At 53.6% G+C, this 13,338-nt stretch overlaps 6 protein-coding genes across 6 annotated transcripts; 1 reads left to right on the top strand and 5 right to left on the bottom strand.

The window, feature by feature from the left end:
* Positions 1-279: 279 nt before the first annotated feature.
* A1O5_09016 (uncharacterized protein) lies at positions 280-909 on the bottom strand (the record flags this gene model as incomplete). Its single annotated transcript, XM_007749596.1, has 2 exons — positions 280-401; positions 471-909. The coding sequence occupies 2 exons, from the start codon at positions 907-909 to the stop codon at positions 280-282; spliced, it is 561 nt and encodes a 186-aa protein (XP_007747786.1).
* Positions 910-2,255: 1,346 nt separating this feature from the next.
* Positions 2,256-3,662, bottom strand: A1O5_09015 (uncharacterized protein; the record flags this gene model as incomplete). Its single annotated transcript, XM_007749595.1, has 4 exons — positions 2,256-2,296; positions 2,353-2,842; positions 2,896-3,328; positions 3,403-3,662. 4 exons carry the CDS (start codon positions 3,660-3,662, stop codon positions 2,256-2,258), a joined length of 1,224 nt encoding a protein of 407 aa, XP_007747785.1.
* Positions 3,663-4,925: 1,263 nt separating this feature from the next.
* Positions 4,926-5,837, bottom strand: A1O5_09014 (uncharacterized protein; the record flags this gene model as incomplete). Its single annotated transcript, XM_007749594.1, has 1 exon — positions 4,926-5,837. One exon carries the CDS (start codon positions 5,835-5,837, stop codon positions 4,926-4,928), a length of 912 nt encoding a protein of 303 aa, XP_007747784.1.
* Positions 5,838-7,426: 1,589 nt separating this feature from the next.
* On the top strand, positions 7,427-9,412 carry A1O5_09013 (uncharacterized protein; the record flags this gene model as incomplete). Its single annotated transcript, XM_007749593.1, has 1 exon — positions 7,427-9,412. The coding sequence occupies one exon, from the start codon at positions 7,427-7,429 to the stop codon at positions 9,410-9,412; it is 1,986 nt and encodes a 661-aa protein (XP_007747783.1).
* Positions 9,413-10,574: 1,162 nt separating this feature from the next.
* On the bottom strand, positions 10,575-11,406 carry A1O5_09012 (protein bli-3; the record flags this gene model as incomplete). Its single annotated transcript, XM_007749592.1, has 3 exons — positions 10,575-10,997; positions 11,070-11,220; positions 11,393-11,406. The coding sequence occupies 3 exons, from the start codon at positions 11,404-11,406 to the stop codon at positions 10,575-10,577; spliced, it is 588 nt and encodes a 195-aa protein (XP_007747782.1).
* A 1,211-nt stretch (positions 11,407-12,617) lies between these two features.
* Positions 12,618-13,274, bottom strand: A1O5_09011 (uncharacterized protein; the record flags this gene model as incomplete). The annotated part of the gene is made up of 1 exon (XM_007749591.1): positions 12,618-13,274. The coding sequence occupies one exon, from the start codon at positions 13,272-13,274 to the stop codon at positions 12,618-12,620; it is 657 nt and encodes a 218-aa protein (XP_007747781.1).
* Positions 13,275-13,338: the final 64 nt, after the last annotated feature.

The following is a 13,338-nucleotide window of genomic DNA, read 5'->3' as shown; positions in this document are numbered from 1 at the left end:
TCATATTTTCTCATATTGGTTTTCCGGGCTCTTGTGCGAGCCTTCGTTCGCCACGGGTAGGCTCTTCTGAACATGGTACCGTGTGTAATGCTCGTCACCGGCGCGCTCATCAAGCAAAGGCATCGATAGTCAGACATCGCAAAGGAGAACCAAAACAGGAGTCGGCTTTCAGAGTCCACCACAGCTGGTACATAGTATCGAGGACGCCAGTCATAGCCTTCTCTGTCGATACGAGCAGAGTGGAGGGCAGGGTGCCACTTTTTGTCTCGCAAGACTTCGTCACACAGCAATGTCCGCCCCGACAAAGTCCTTCTCTTCAATCAGCTGGCTCTTGGGCTGCGTGCTCGTTCCGGCCAACGCGGCGTCGAGGGAGCGGTAGTTGGCAAGTTCCTGCATTTTAGCTATACACCCTCCCATTAGCACAGGTTTTCTCCCCTCGATCCATAGGGGCCCGATTCTGGTTCACTCACTCTCACTGACAGGGCTCGTTGTGAAGATGGCCTTCTCCCGCTCGCCCAAACTCGGGTAGATACCCTCATTGATCAACATCTCCGCAAGCGATCGCCTGTTTGCTTCCGTTGTTCTGCCCTGAGTAATCAACTCTTGCCTCGCCCGCTCCAGGCACCCCCGGTAGTACTCGGCATGATTGATGTTGCAGACTTGGTCCCAACTGACGGACTTGTGGATGGGGCAAAAATGCCGGGAGCAGAGCAAGCAGGTCTCGAGGTATTTGGTGGTTGGAGAGAAGTCGCCCGGGTTTTGCTCATCGCAAAGGTAGCATTGCTTTACGAGCGCCGGTTTCTGAGGTCGCTCTTTTGAGGGCTCGGTTCTGGGGGCAGAGACGGTAGAGGTTGGTGATCCGGGGGTGTTGATCACTATGGTTGGGGGTGCTGGTGCCGAGGCTGACATCTTGAATAGAAGAGATCTGTGCGAACGTGGGCGTGTATTTCAAGCGAACGGACTGGAAAGCTGCTTGTTAAGGGCGAGGGTTGCACTTCAGCAGGGAACAAAGTAAGAGGAAGTTTGAGCAGAGTTCCGTGGTTTGTATAGTTGTAGAACAGCGGAGGAATACGAGGATATAGTAGGGCCTGAGGAGCAGATTCCGAATTCTGGGCTGTGATCAGGTCAATGGCCTACTCTTTTGCTTCGACACAAGGTAGATAGAGAGGTTGAAAGTGTTGCAAAAATAAACAGAGTCAGCTCTAGGGCCTATTTATTCGGTTCTCGGGCACCATGCATGAAGCATGTCGGCACCTTGCTGCTGGTGTTCAGCTTGACGAGTTCGCCTTGGAGGCCCCCATACGAGGCACGACCAGCCCCGCAAACTTGGTGGCTCAAGGCGTCTAGGTTACGAATGTGGCTTGCCAAGGGGAGTCTGCTTTTTTGGATGGTGAAGTAGGCGGCGGTCGCCCGCCTCCCCAAACAGAGAATGAAGAGGTACCAAGCATGGTGCGGCTGATACGGTTGATGTTTCGGTGCCCGAGAGGGAAAAAGATCTGGTGGCATAGAGACAAATCATGACACGTCGTCAAGTATCAGGCGCCCGATAGAGCAGGAAGCAAAGATACCTCCAAGTGCAACGGGTACATGCAGTTGGCCACAGAGAGCGGAGAAAGACCCCATACAGGAGACCCTACGAGCCTGACGGTCAAGGGGACAAGGAGACAAGGGGGCCAAACACAGGAGAGCATGCGTCAATCATGGATGGTCGGTGGATGGGCCTTGGTGATGGCGGCGAGGGGGACGGGATGAGAGAGGGCGCCGGTCAAAGCAGGTCGGTGCTGGTCAGTGCTGGTCAGCGCTGTTGGTAGGTAGTGATGATACTCGCTTGCTATGTACAGTAGGAGCTGCCGTCATTTTGGGGGGGGGGGGGGGGGGGCGGAGGTCGGCGGTTCTGGGGCGCCGACTCGCCGTCATCATCTAGGTACAACTTGGTACAACCTACATGCCTATACATCTTGATACGCATCTCGGCATCAAGCTTTGCTAGGTCTAGGAAGGTCTAAGAAGGTCCCAACGTAGGACCCTCAGGACCCTCGACCAGCTTCTTTCCTCTACAAGTCCACATGCCCAGCCCGCTGACGTCGTCGATGCCATCAGGATTAGCAGCAACTCTTGGAAGATGTCCATTCTGTCCCTGACGAGCACAACGTCACCATTCGAGCTCAATTAGCGCTGATGGAAATGCCCTGAGCCCACTGGCCTTACATGCTGGCCCAAGCTGCGTTCCAGGTCGTTTGAAGAAGCTGGCGCCCTCAAGTTTTCTTGCACACGGTAATGAAGGGCGACACGACGCCTGGGAAAGGTTACCCGAAAATCCATCATTATGCTGGCCGAGGGTATATTACTTACCACTCATGAACAACGTCCCCGTTCGGGCATCATGGATCACAGTTGTCATGCCAGGCAATACCTCTCCCTCGTTGTCCTCAATGATTTTCGTCAGCTCATACTTATACGTGTTCGGAACCTCTCTGTTCAACCTCCGAACCCGCCATACAGTCGCTGGAGCGCTCTTGGGATTCAACGGATCCTCGAAGGCAGCCAACGATTTGAATGCCTTGGGCAGAGTTGCGGCGTAGATATCACCATTGGCATCCTCGGCGAGGTTGTCGATGGGATAATCAAGGTCAATACTGTGCACTTTGGTCACAGAGCCATCAGGGTTTGGCTTGAAGACGGTAATGCCCCCGACAGCTGCGCTGGGCACGTAGAGGAAGCCATCGCTCCCGAGATGAAGTCCATTGGGAAACTGGAACCCAGATGCGACCTTCTTGCAAACCCCGTCCGCCGTGCAATATGACACGTCTCCTGTGCCTAGAAATGGAGATAGATGGTGTTGCTTCGCACTGCTGTCAGTGTGGCGTAGACTGTGATATTGAAGGCTTCCCTTACCAAGCCAACCTTATGCGGACCGTGGTCATTCGTGAAGAAGAACCCGCCGTCGCGTGTAACAGCAACATTGTTGGGAGTCGCGATTTGGGAGTTGGCGTACGTCTTGACATGCCTCATTCCGTCAGAATTCGGGTTGGTGGCGAACACGTCGATGGTCGAGTTTCCGCCGACGATCGCATTGTCGAGCAGTTCTCCCGTTTCTGGATCAACAGAAGGACGCGCATTGATCAACCACAATTGGATATTGGATCCGTCGACAGAACTGGTGCCGGTCATGCCCACGACATGGATTCGACCGTCACCATGCACACCGGGGTAATCCTGCATCTTGAGAACACGGTAAGCGTAGCCTCCTGAACGGGTTGGGCTGTCGATATCCATGGCCACGACATGGTCGTTCAGCGCTCGGCCGGAAGCATTGAGGCGATGAATACTAGTGGCATCATTCTTAACACGCTTGCCCCAGTCTACCCCTTCAACGGGACACCTCCTTGGGCAGACACCTACTTTGGCATCCAGTCCTTCCTAGCCAGCGAATCCGAGCATGCCAGATAGAGCGTTCTGGACTTTTGATCCAGCCACATGTCCTCGCAGGCCTGGATATTTGGATCACCGCTTATTCGATGGCATTCGTAAGGGAAGTCAGCGACGGGCTGCACCTTGCGACCCAGTCCCATGCCGTTGAAGAGAGCATCGCGCAGGAACAGTTGCCAGAACACGGCGCCGAAGCCGAGCGAGATGGCGATCAATGGGAGTCTGTTGGCCATCTTTGTATGGTGCGGTCGAGATACTACCGGGCAGCGCAGCCTTGATGTGCGTAAGTTGGGCAAAGCTATTATCCTGACCGGCTGACAGAATTTGGACGGTCCTCTTCGACTCCAGGATGCTTATGGTGAATGTGGGGTACCCGGCTATGCAATGTCATGCACCGAATCTACTGTTCCATGTCCGCCCAAGCAAACACGAGGTTGAACACCGAGACATACCTAGGTACTCTGCGAGATGCATGCAGGAGCCATCATATCACCACGGGGCGGGAATAGAAATCCCAGCCTGTACATGGAACATCACACAACTAGCCAACCCCACGGTCGACACGCCCCCTCCTCGTTTTTCTTCCTCGGCCCCTATCGAATCTACGACCTCCCTCTGAGGCACCTCCGAGACGAGCATATTATCCAGGCAGGTAGGCCTTCCTGCCTGATAATATCTGCCTTGAGGCAGTCAACTTTCCGCTGACAACATCCGTACTGTGCGTGGAGCATGCGGCATGGAGGATGGAGCCCCGCCCACGCACCACCCCCGTATCCCCTGCTCCCCTTTTGTCTTCTCTCCCTCTGTCTTTCATATGTAATCCTCAACACGTCTGTCTCCGCGGCGAACCAAATCCACATCTTTACGCGTAGGATCCTGCCTGATATATATATTTATATATATATTCCCACCTTATCAAAGAAAAGAAAAGGGTTGCGGATGGAGAACGCCGTTATACGACGAACCCCGCCTGATTGCTTGATTGCTGATGTGATGCAACGACATGCTGACAGGGTCCCCGTCGTCCTGACGGTTCTCAAGCGTAATCGAGCACATGCGATGAGAGTGCAAAGGTAAGGGAATCCTCCTCGCCTCGTTCGGGGTCGTGGGATATGCAGGGCATGGTAAAGAGAGGTAGAGGATTCGCGTCGAGAGCACAGGATGCCAGGCGCATGGGGCGTTGGTCTTGGAAATCCTAGCAGAGAAGTGTGATCTGGGACAAGAGCACAGACAGCGAAAGAGAGGCGCATAAATGAGGTTATCCTGGAGACAAAGGGGGAGGAAATACCCAGTCGCTCACCATCAGGTACATCGAACACGGACAATTTATTTTTATTTTTGTCTCATTCGTGGGTACGCATAGAGGACGACTCCTTTTTGTGAATTAGAACCAGTCGAATCCTTTGACGAAAGACTTGGGACGTTCCGCTGCTGTTCCTCTTCTGGAACCGAATCTGCTCGCAGCTGAACAAAGATAGGTTCATTCCCTTGATGCACTACTGCAGATACTCATCGCCACACTCTTGAATCATGACATCAAAGAGGGGCTTCGCGCTGAACCAACCGGCCCTGGGTGTGCCCACAGACTTGTAGGTAAACGCAGCATCCTCATCGTCGATCTTGACCGTTGCTCCTCCACGTCCAGCAGCAGCCGCATCAGCCATGAGCTGGGCGTGGCAACACTTCTCCAAGGAGCAGAACCAGAACAACGCAGCCTCAATCGTCTGTCCGCAGGTCAAGAGACCGTGGTTTTGTAGCAAGCAGGCCTTCTTGTTTCCAATTGCACGGGCAATGTTTTCTCCTTCTTCCTTGGCCAGGACCACACCCTTGAATGAATTGTACACGGCGAGATCGTTGTAGAACGCACAGCTGTCCTGCGTGATGATGTCAATTGGTCGGCCCAGGGCGCAGAAGGCGCGGCCGTAGATGCTGTGTGAGTGAGCGGCGCAGACGACGTCTGGACGAGCCTTGTGGACAGCCGCGTGGATCATGTATGCGGCTTGGTTGAGCAGTCTGTTTGGCCCGCCGTCGATGACTTTTCCGTCGTGGTCGACGAGGATGAGATCTGATCTCTTGATCTGCGAGAATGCCAGACCGAAGGGGTTCACCCAGAAGGTGCTGGGGTTCACGGGGTCTCTCAGAGTGATGTGGCCCGCGACGCCTTCATCGAAACCAAACTTGCCGAAGAGGCGGAATGCGAGTGCCAGGCGGCCCTTGAGGTATTCCCTCTCTTCGTATTTGTCTGTGAAGCGCGGTGGGGAGGGGAACTTCTGCATCTGAACATCGGCATTGCCTTGCTTCAACTTGGGCTCGTTGGGAGCGGTGCCTTCGGGTTGAGCGTCCGCTGTGTTGTAACCGGCGGCGGGGACATTGGAGGTTTCAGTGTATGTTGCCGTAGGAGGGGCCATGATGGGTGAGATGTCGCTATGGGGAGGCGGCTTGGTTGGATTCGAACTTGATGACTATGTTAAAGAGACACAAGATTACAGAAGGAGTGAACAAAGACTCAGCAGGAGAGGGCCTTAAAGGCTTAGGGGAAATGTCCGTTGATATAGGTACAGCAGGAGTGAAATGTGAGATGAGAGTCAAGTCCAATGTGGGGGAACTGCCGTCGGTTTGGACAGTCAAGACGGTGCGGCCTCAAGACTGAGTGGCAAAAAACCCGCAACCAGATAAAGTCAACTCTCTACAATTGGGCCTCGGATTTGTGAGCTTTGACTTCTTCTCCACAGCAAGGCCACTGCGGGATCTGCTCTTGACAGCTCTTTCCTTCCTCGAATCACCTCTGACGCCCTCAAACGCCCTCAACCGCCCTTTGACGCCCTCTGGTCGATACTTGGAGGTTGCTGCGGGGAGGACAAGAGGGCGAGATCAGATACTCGATTGGCTCGCCGGACAATACCCCGAGTCTACCGCAGACGGATTTGCACGAATGATAAAGAGAACATTTGAGAGATATCTCAGGCTTCCCTGGGCCGCCCGATGGGCCGACGGAAACTGCGGCTTTTCGAGGTTTGGATCGGTGTCTTCGCGAGCCTACTCAACCACCAAGAGACAAAATCGTGCCAGACGTTGCGCCATCAACCGAGGCATCGAGTTGGTTGACAAACCCCGTCCCAATTAGCCTGCTCTTGGATATTCGTGCGATGATATCCAACCACTTTTGCCCATGTTTAACCGAAGACGGGCGATGCTTGGGACCTGGAAATACTCGTGGTCTCCTCAATGCCCAAGACGATGCCCTCCCTGCAAACGGTCCAGCCGAGTCGTGTCACGAATGGTCATTCCTTGATCCCAGTACTCTTGGTACACTTGAATGTGGCACACTGAGAAATGCACGAGTGGGTTAGAGGGACGCGTAATGCGGTCGTGGGTTGTCGGGGTGCTCATGATTCCATGTTCATTGACCACACCTTCCAAAGTCCCCATCGACAGATGCTTGTCGTCATTGCTGTATTTTGACATTACCTCCTCTTGCTTACCGAATGTCCCTTGCGCTGCATCAGCTGCGGAATGCCAACATATCGACGTGACGAAGATGGCGTCTGAACGAGAACAAAGCGTGTGAGCGCGCCGGTTCCCCACAGGAGGATCTCGATGTTGAGGTGAGATATCAATCATGGCTACTCCGAGTATGTGTTCGGGACTTGCCCAATGCATCGTCTTCGTTCTCTAGTTGCACTTCATCCCAGGAAAGCTGATGAGTCTGGTTTCGAGGCTACAATGAATAGAAAGTGGAAAATGCGACGGGCACATGGGCGCCCCTATTGACCGAAAGAAGTTAGACCATGTCAACCAAAAGAGGTTAGACTTAAGTCGCCAATCGCCGTAGCTCTTCCGAGTCTCGTAGAAATTTTGTATCGCAGCACATACTAGGTATTTCCTTCACCATCTACAGTCTCTCCCTCCCTCACTCCCTTTCTCTTGTGTTTCTTGCGGACTGTGATCGCCGCTGCTCTCTCCCTTACGCTCTTGTTCCTCATATCTCACCGCCATCATGTATGGCGCTGCACGCCAAGGACGACATGTCCTGAGAGTGCTCCGATCCCTCCCATCCGCCTCCTTCTCATCTTCGCGAACACAATTTGTTCCTTCGAGTTCGCGGATTTCTGTCACCAGAAACCTCTCTGCCAGACAGTTTTCATCGACATTCTACCAACGGCAACAGGCTCTCGCTGAAGAACATGCCCGCGCAGAAGATTTCGGTGCAGAGGACATCTCTGCAGTCAATCGAGAGTTCACCAAATTTTCAGAGCTTGGAGATGCAGGCGTTATTGACAAGAGGATCATCGATACCCTGGTCGATAAAATGAGCATCCACACAATGACAGAGGTTCAGAGAATGACCATAAACGAATGTCTGGACGGCACAGATGTCATTGCCCAAGCTCGTACCGGCACCGGCAAGACCTTGGCTTTCCTGATGCCCATCGTGCAACGTATGCTTAGAGACCCCGAATTCGCTCGTCGACAACCCTCGATCGGAGACACACGAGCCCTCATCATCTCCCCCACCCGTGAGCTGGCAGAGCAGATCGGTGAGGAGGCAAAGAAGATTGTTCGAGGGACCGGCGTTCAGGTACAACTGGCTGTCGGTGGCACTCAGAAGCAATACCATCTGAAGCTTATGCAGCGATTGGGTTGCCACATTCTTGTTGGCACGCCGGGAAGAGTCAAGGATCTGTTGTCCGACCCCTACAATGGTCTGAGCCTGGAAAATATCCAAACTTTCGTGCTGGACGAGGCTGATCGACTCCTTGATATTGGATTTGCCGAAGAGATCAGAGAGATCCAGAGTTTCATGCCCAAACACACACGCCAACATCGTCAGACGCTCATGTTCTCCGCCACCATGCCACGATCCGTGGTTGGTCTGGTCAGAGAGACCATGAAGCCCGACTTCAAGTTTGTCAGGACTGTTGACCCAGAAGATGCCGCAACGCATGAATCCGTCCCACAGCACATTGTCTTTTTGCCAGGATTGCAGAACCAAATTCCAGCCTTGACCGAAATCGCCTACAACGCAATCGAGGCTCACAAGAGAGACCCGGAAAACAACATGCCTTTCAAAGCAATCGCCTTTTTCAGGTCGTTAAACGAGGTCAAAATGGCATACGAAACCATCAAAAACTTGCGCGACCCATCAGCCAAAGGAATGTTTGCTCCTCACCCGCTTGCACCCTGCAAGATTATTGAAATGTCATCTCAGCTAGATCAGCGGCAAAGAACCGCGAACTCGCATGCATTCCGGAATGCCGACTGCGCACTGATGATCTCCTCGGACGTCACCGCCCGAGGGATGGACTTCCCCAACGTGTCACATGTCATTCAAGTGGGCGCACCTCATAGAAGAGAAGACTACGTCCACCGCCTGGGTCGGACTGGCCGTGCTGGGAAACCGGGTCAAGGCTGGCTTCTCCTGCAAAACGATGAGAGAAACGACTATAGACAACTGGCAAACAGCATCCACGCCCACAATATTTACGAAGACGCGAGCCTGGACACGGCAAAATTGGACATGACTCAGCCCACGCAACTCTCGCCGCAAACCGCGAAGATCATGCAGATGGTTGAATCAGGTGTCAGGCAGGTTTCCAGGCTTGACAAGGCGAAGGCATACCAAAGCCTGTTATCTGTGCTCAATCAGGCCGGTAATTCCTCGAGACAAGAGATCGTCAACCAAGTCAACGAGCTAGCGACGTACGGTTGGGGCCTTGAATCCCCGCCTTCGGTGACGAGAAGCTGGGCCGACAAGATAGGATATGGCGGTGTCCAAGGCCTGACCTTCCGAGAGGAAAGTGACCGTGGTGGTTTCGGCGGCGGCGCAAGATCGCGTGGCGCTAGTCGTCGTGACAGACATGACGAACGCGATCCGTTTGGCCAGGGTGCCCCTGCCGATGGTCGAGGGGCATTTGGTCAAGACAGCTCATCGTTTAGTGATCGTGGTCGCGGTAGATTTGGAGGTGATAGAAGGTTTCGTTAAGGAGCTCGGTGGTCTGTGCGACTCACTAAATGACGTGAGGACAATTGTCAAGAGAAACTCGTTTGTTGACCACCGGGGGCCATTTTGCGAGTTGAAGCGGGCCTGGTTTAGGGCGAATTCCTAGCGGCCCTCCATACTCATCTCTTCTATCATGGCATTGATTGACCAGGTGAGAAACCAGGCGTCATTCAGCTTTCGAGACCTCCGGCCTCCTCCATCCACCTACCCAGGATGGACTTCGAGCAGACCGTCCGCTCTTCGTTTCCCCTGTGTCGTTTATCAGCATTTATATCAAGACGACGTTTTCAATGGCATTTAAAGGGATGGCTTGGTGGGAGTTCTAGGATCTGATGCGATGCCAATCGACGAGGTTTCAAAACCATGGCCGTGGAAACACTCTCCATCCTTGTCTTTCCTATACCTACAGCAACTCTCCGCTCGATAGAGAGATCGCCAAAATGACGGCCATGTGGCCCATTTACGAGTGGAGTCCGTCCGCTTGTCTCACGAAAATCATCATCTTCCATCGCCGGGCGCGGTGCTTTCATGGCCCCGTCGACGTTGTGTCCCCTGTCCGAGTGTGCACGGCGTGGTTGAGAATTTGTACATATAGATGTGATGGATACCCCTTTCTCATGTGTATATCATTATGCATGTTTTTGACCATGTCTTTTCCTGCGCGGTTCAATCCGCGACCTCTATAGCGAGTCAGGTTGGGTTGGAACATTGCATTTGCATATTAGGAGGCTAACTTGCCGGGTCAAATCAATCACGGGTCACAAGGAGCAAGGAAATGCGGGACATTCAACACTTGACAAAGCTTAGGATGCAAGAAGGTGGGAGATACGCGAGATGGCAGCAAGGAAAGAAGCGATTTGATAGTCACGAGAATAGAAAAGAATCTCCCCTAAACAGGAATTACCAGGCAAGACAAGTTATTAATCCCCATGACCTTGCGTTGGGCAATTGTAATATCTACATGTCAGGTATCTCTCCGTCCGAGGCATTATCCTCGTCCAAACCCGGCTAGCCGGACGTATCGAGCTCGTGCTCTTTGCGTTTGGCTTTGTTTTTTGCCGGGGCTAAAATGGAAGAAAAGGGAAGGGGGGGGGGGGGGGGCATGTCTGCGTTTTGCCCATGTGCGCGATTTGGAGTGAGTGGGCTAATGTGAACTCCTCCACTGGTTCATCTCCTGCTCGTTGATCTCGCGCAGCTCATTCACATTGGCGACCTCGCCGGTGACGGCGCCCTTGACCATCTCGACCCCGCGGCCCAGCATGGTCCCCTTGGGGAGCGCGTACGTGGCCGTCAGGGCCTTGACCTTGATGACGCCGATGCGCGGGTCGTTCTCGCTGCCGTCGTGCACGCCGTCGCCCAGGTCGCCGACCCACGTCTTGAGTGTGGGCGTGTAGTATTTCTTGACCGTGGCGCGGTCGGTGATGATGCTCGCGGTGCCTGAGATCGACGCCCAGCTGCCGCTCGACGGGGCCAGGAAGGAGATGTTGACGTGCGAGTCTGACGACAGGTCCGACGTCTTGCCTGACTCGGTGTTGGTGTGGAACAGGAGGTCGGCGCCGCCGGACTCCTGACGAGGAACATGGTGTTAGCTGATGTGCCACAGGTGGGTTGGGGCGCGGTGGGATAATCGCTGACATACCTGAGCGGCCAGAGCCATGCACCTCGAGACCAACAGGCCCGAGTCAGCGATGCGGGTGGTCATCATGCCGAATTTGCAGGATTTGGCAAAGTCATTGAGGGCGGTGATCTTCTCCTCGAGACCTGGCTCGTCCTTGTTCTTGGCCTTGTACCTGTGTTTGCCATGGGTGGGAGGTCAGTCTTTTTTAGGGTTCCCCCTCTCTCATAGAGGAAAATGTGGACGACTGATTGGAGAGGGAGATAGCAGGCAACCGAGACTGTCTTCTTGACGATAGAGCTGGGGAAATGAAGGACAAGCGAGAGCAATGCGGAGAGACCACATACGGATCGGATGCCATTTCGGTTCGTTCGAGGTGGAAGTCTTGAGATTGGGAATTCAGTTCAAGTTCTGGAGAAAACTGGGGTTGTCGATGTGTCTGGGGAATGAATTGTGAGCAAAACAGAAGATGAAGTGAGATACAAAGTCACAAAGGCACAGGTGGCACTGAAGAAATAGAGACTCGAGAGCCTTCGTCGTGTGAAGACGGTGACGTCGATGAGGTCAGGCAAGATTCAATAATTCCAACCATTGGAAATGGGAGCAAGAGAGAGTTTTGCATGGATCGAGGGTGGGCGAGGTGGAGTTGCACACCACCGGAGACACACAGAAAGATGATGATGATGCTGATCATCCAGGTACAATGTGCGTCACTCATGGATGGTGATGCCCGGCGGTAGGACTGCTTGTTAGTCTACTCATGTTTGGGCCATTTTGGAAGCGGCCGGTTTACATTGCGCGTCCCCATCCACTAAGGAATCCGCCATAGTTTGTTAGATGCATTCTCACGAACTTGTCGTTCAGTGGTTGCAGAGATGTCGTTGTTTTGACCGACGAGGCTGCATCAGACCCAGGATCCCACATCCAGCCAATGAACGTCAGCATATCTGCATTGGGCGTCCTGTGGCGTCCTAGCAAACAGCACTGCTCTGTCCCACGAGGCTGCAGTTCGGATTGTGCCATCCCTGGAGCATGATGACCCCCTGAATGTGTGGGTCAAGGTTGGAATATATCATCAAGAGACACCGGCGGTAAGTCTGGTAGCTTTGGTGTCTGCAAGTCGAGATGGTCTCTGGTGCCTTCCTGGGCTTTGAGATTTCGGATGTACTCCATGCCTTGAGCAACCATGTTGTCGGTACGAATAGGTGACTTGCGTAATTGCCTCGCTCGTGCTTCGTGCTGCGAACCCCTTAATGTTGTCCTTTTCTAGCATTTCGCAAGGAGCAAAAGCTCCACGAAGCTTGCCCTGGATTGATGCTGGCTCCAAGGGGAAGCCTGAGATAGCGGATAAGCGGACAGCCGACTGGTTCAAATAACCACCCCTCCTGCCGACTCTAACTCGGAGGCTGCCGTAAAGATGATATCGAATCTTTGGTGAAAGCCTCGTTGGCCTGCACACGCCGACACCCGTGCTTATGAGCAAGTTGAGTGAGTCGTTGAGGCAGACATGTGCTCACGTCGCCATCACGCAAAGTCCGATCTGTCGTGAACATGGCATTTACTCCATCCAAGTCAAGAAATGATCCCTAGTCGTCCCTCCCACTCATCCTCCTTTTTAATGCCCCTCTCTTCCTTGGCCGCCCTCCTCTTCTCATTCCTCTTCCGTCTCTTCTCCTCCCGTTCTGCCGCGTCGATCTCTTCAGCCTTTTTAATCCTCGCCTGAATATCGACCTCGCCCAGCATCTTCGCCTCCTCCTCCTGCTGTCTCTTCCTTGCCTTGAGCATTTCTAACCTGTCCCTAACGTCCTGCAACGTCGCTCTTTTCACCTGGCCCGACTGCCCCGTATTGATCAAGTGTTGTTTCGAATTCAGATGCTCGATGTACTGCACGTTGTCCTTGTATGTCAAATCACAGGCCTCGCAGTAAAACCCTGCGCCTTTCCCCCTTTTACCGATTCCCGCACCGGCGGGAACAATTGTGCTCTTCCCGACCATACTCGCCACATCTAACCTTGAGCCGCGCGCGGTGGTGGAGTCCAAGGAGGAGAAATCGACGGGTTTGTGCCATTTTTTGCCTTCGAGTTTGGCCTCATAACGGGCTTTTGCCTCTTCGCGACGTTCTTCTTCTTGCTTTTTGGCTTTTGCTTCGTACTCGGCGCGGTCCCAAGTGCGGCGGAAGTCGGTATCGGAGGCAGCAGCGGTACCGTAAGCGGATTTGCGGTCGGCCATGATGGCGCACCTTGAACTCTGGGGATAGAAGAGCCCGAAGGATGTGTAAGGTTCTCAAGGTCGT

The sequence above is a fragment of the Cladophialophora psammophila genome, assembly GCF_000585535.1.
Source record: "Cladophialophora psammophila CBS 110553 chromosome Unknown aczJe-supercont1.15, whole genome shotgun sequence".
NCBI classification, from domain to species: domain Eukaryota; kingdom Fungi; phylum Ascomycota; class Eurotiomycetes; order Chaetothyriales; family Herpotrichiellaceae; genus Cladophialophora; species Cladophialophora psammophila.
Note: the sequence above shows the minus strand (reverse complement) of the source record. Positions and strands in the feature narration are given on the sequence as shown.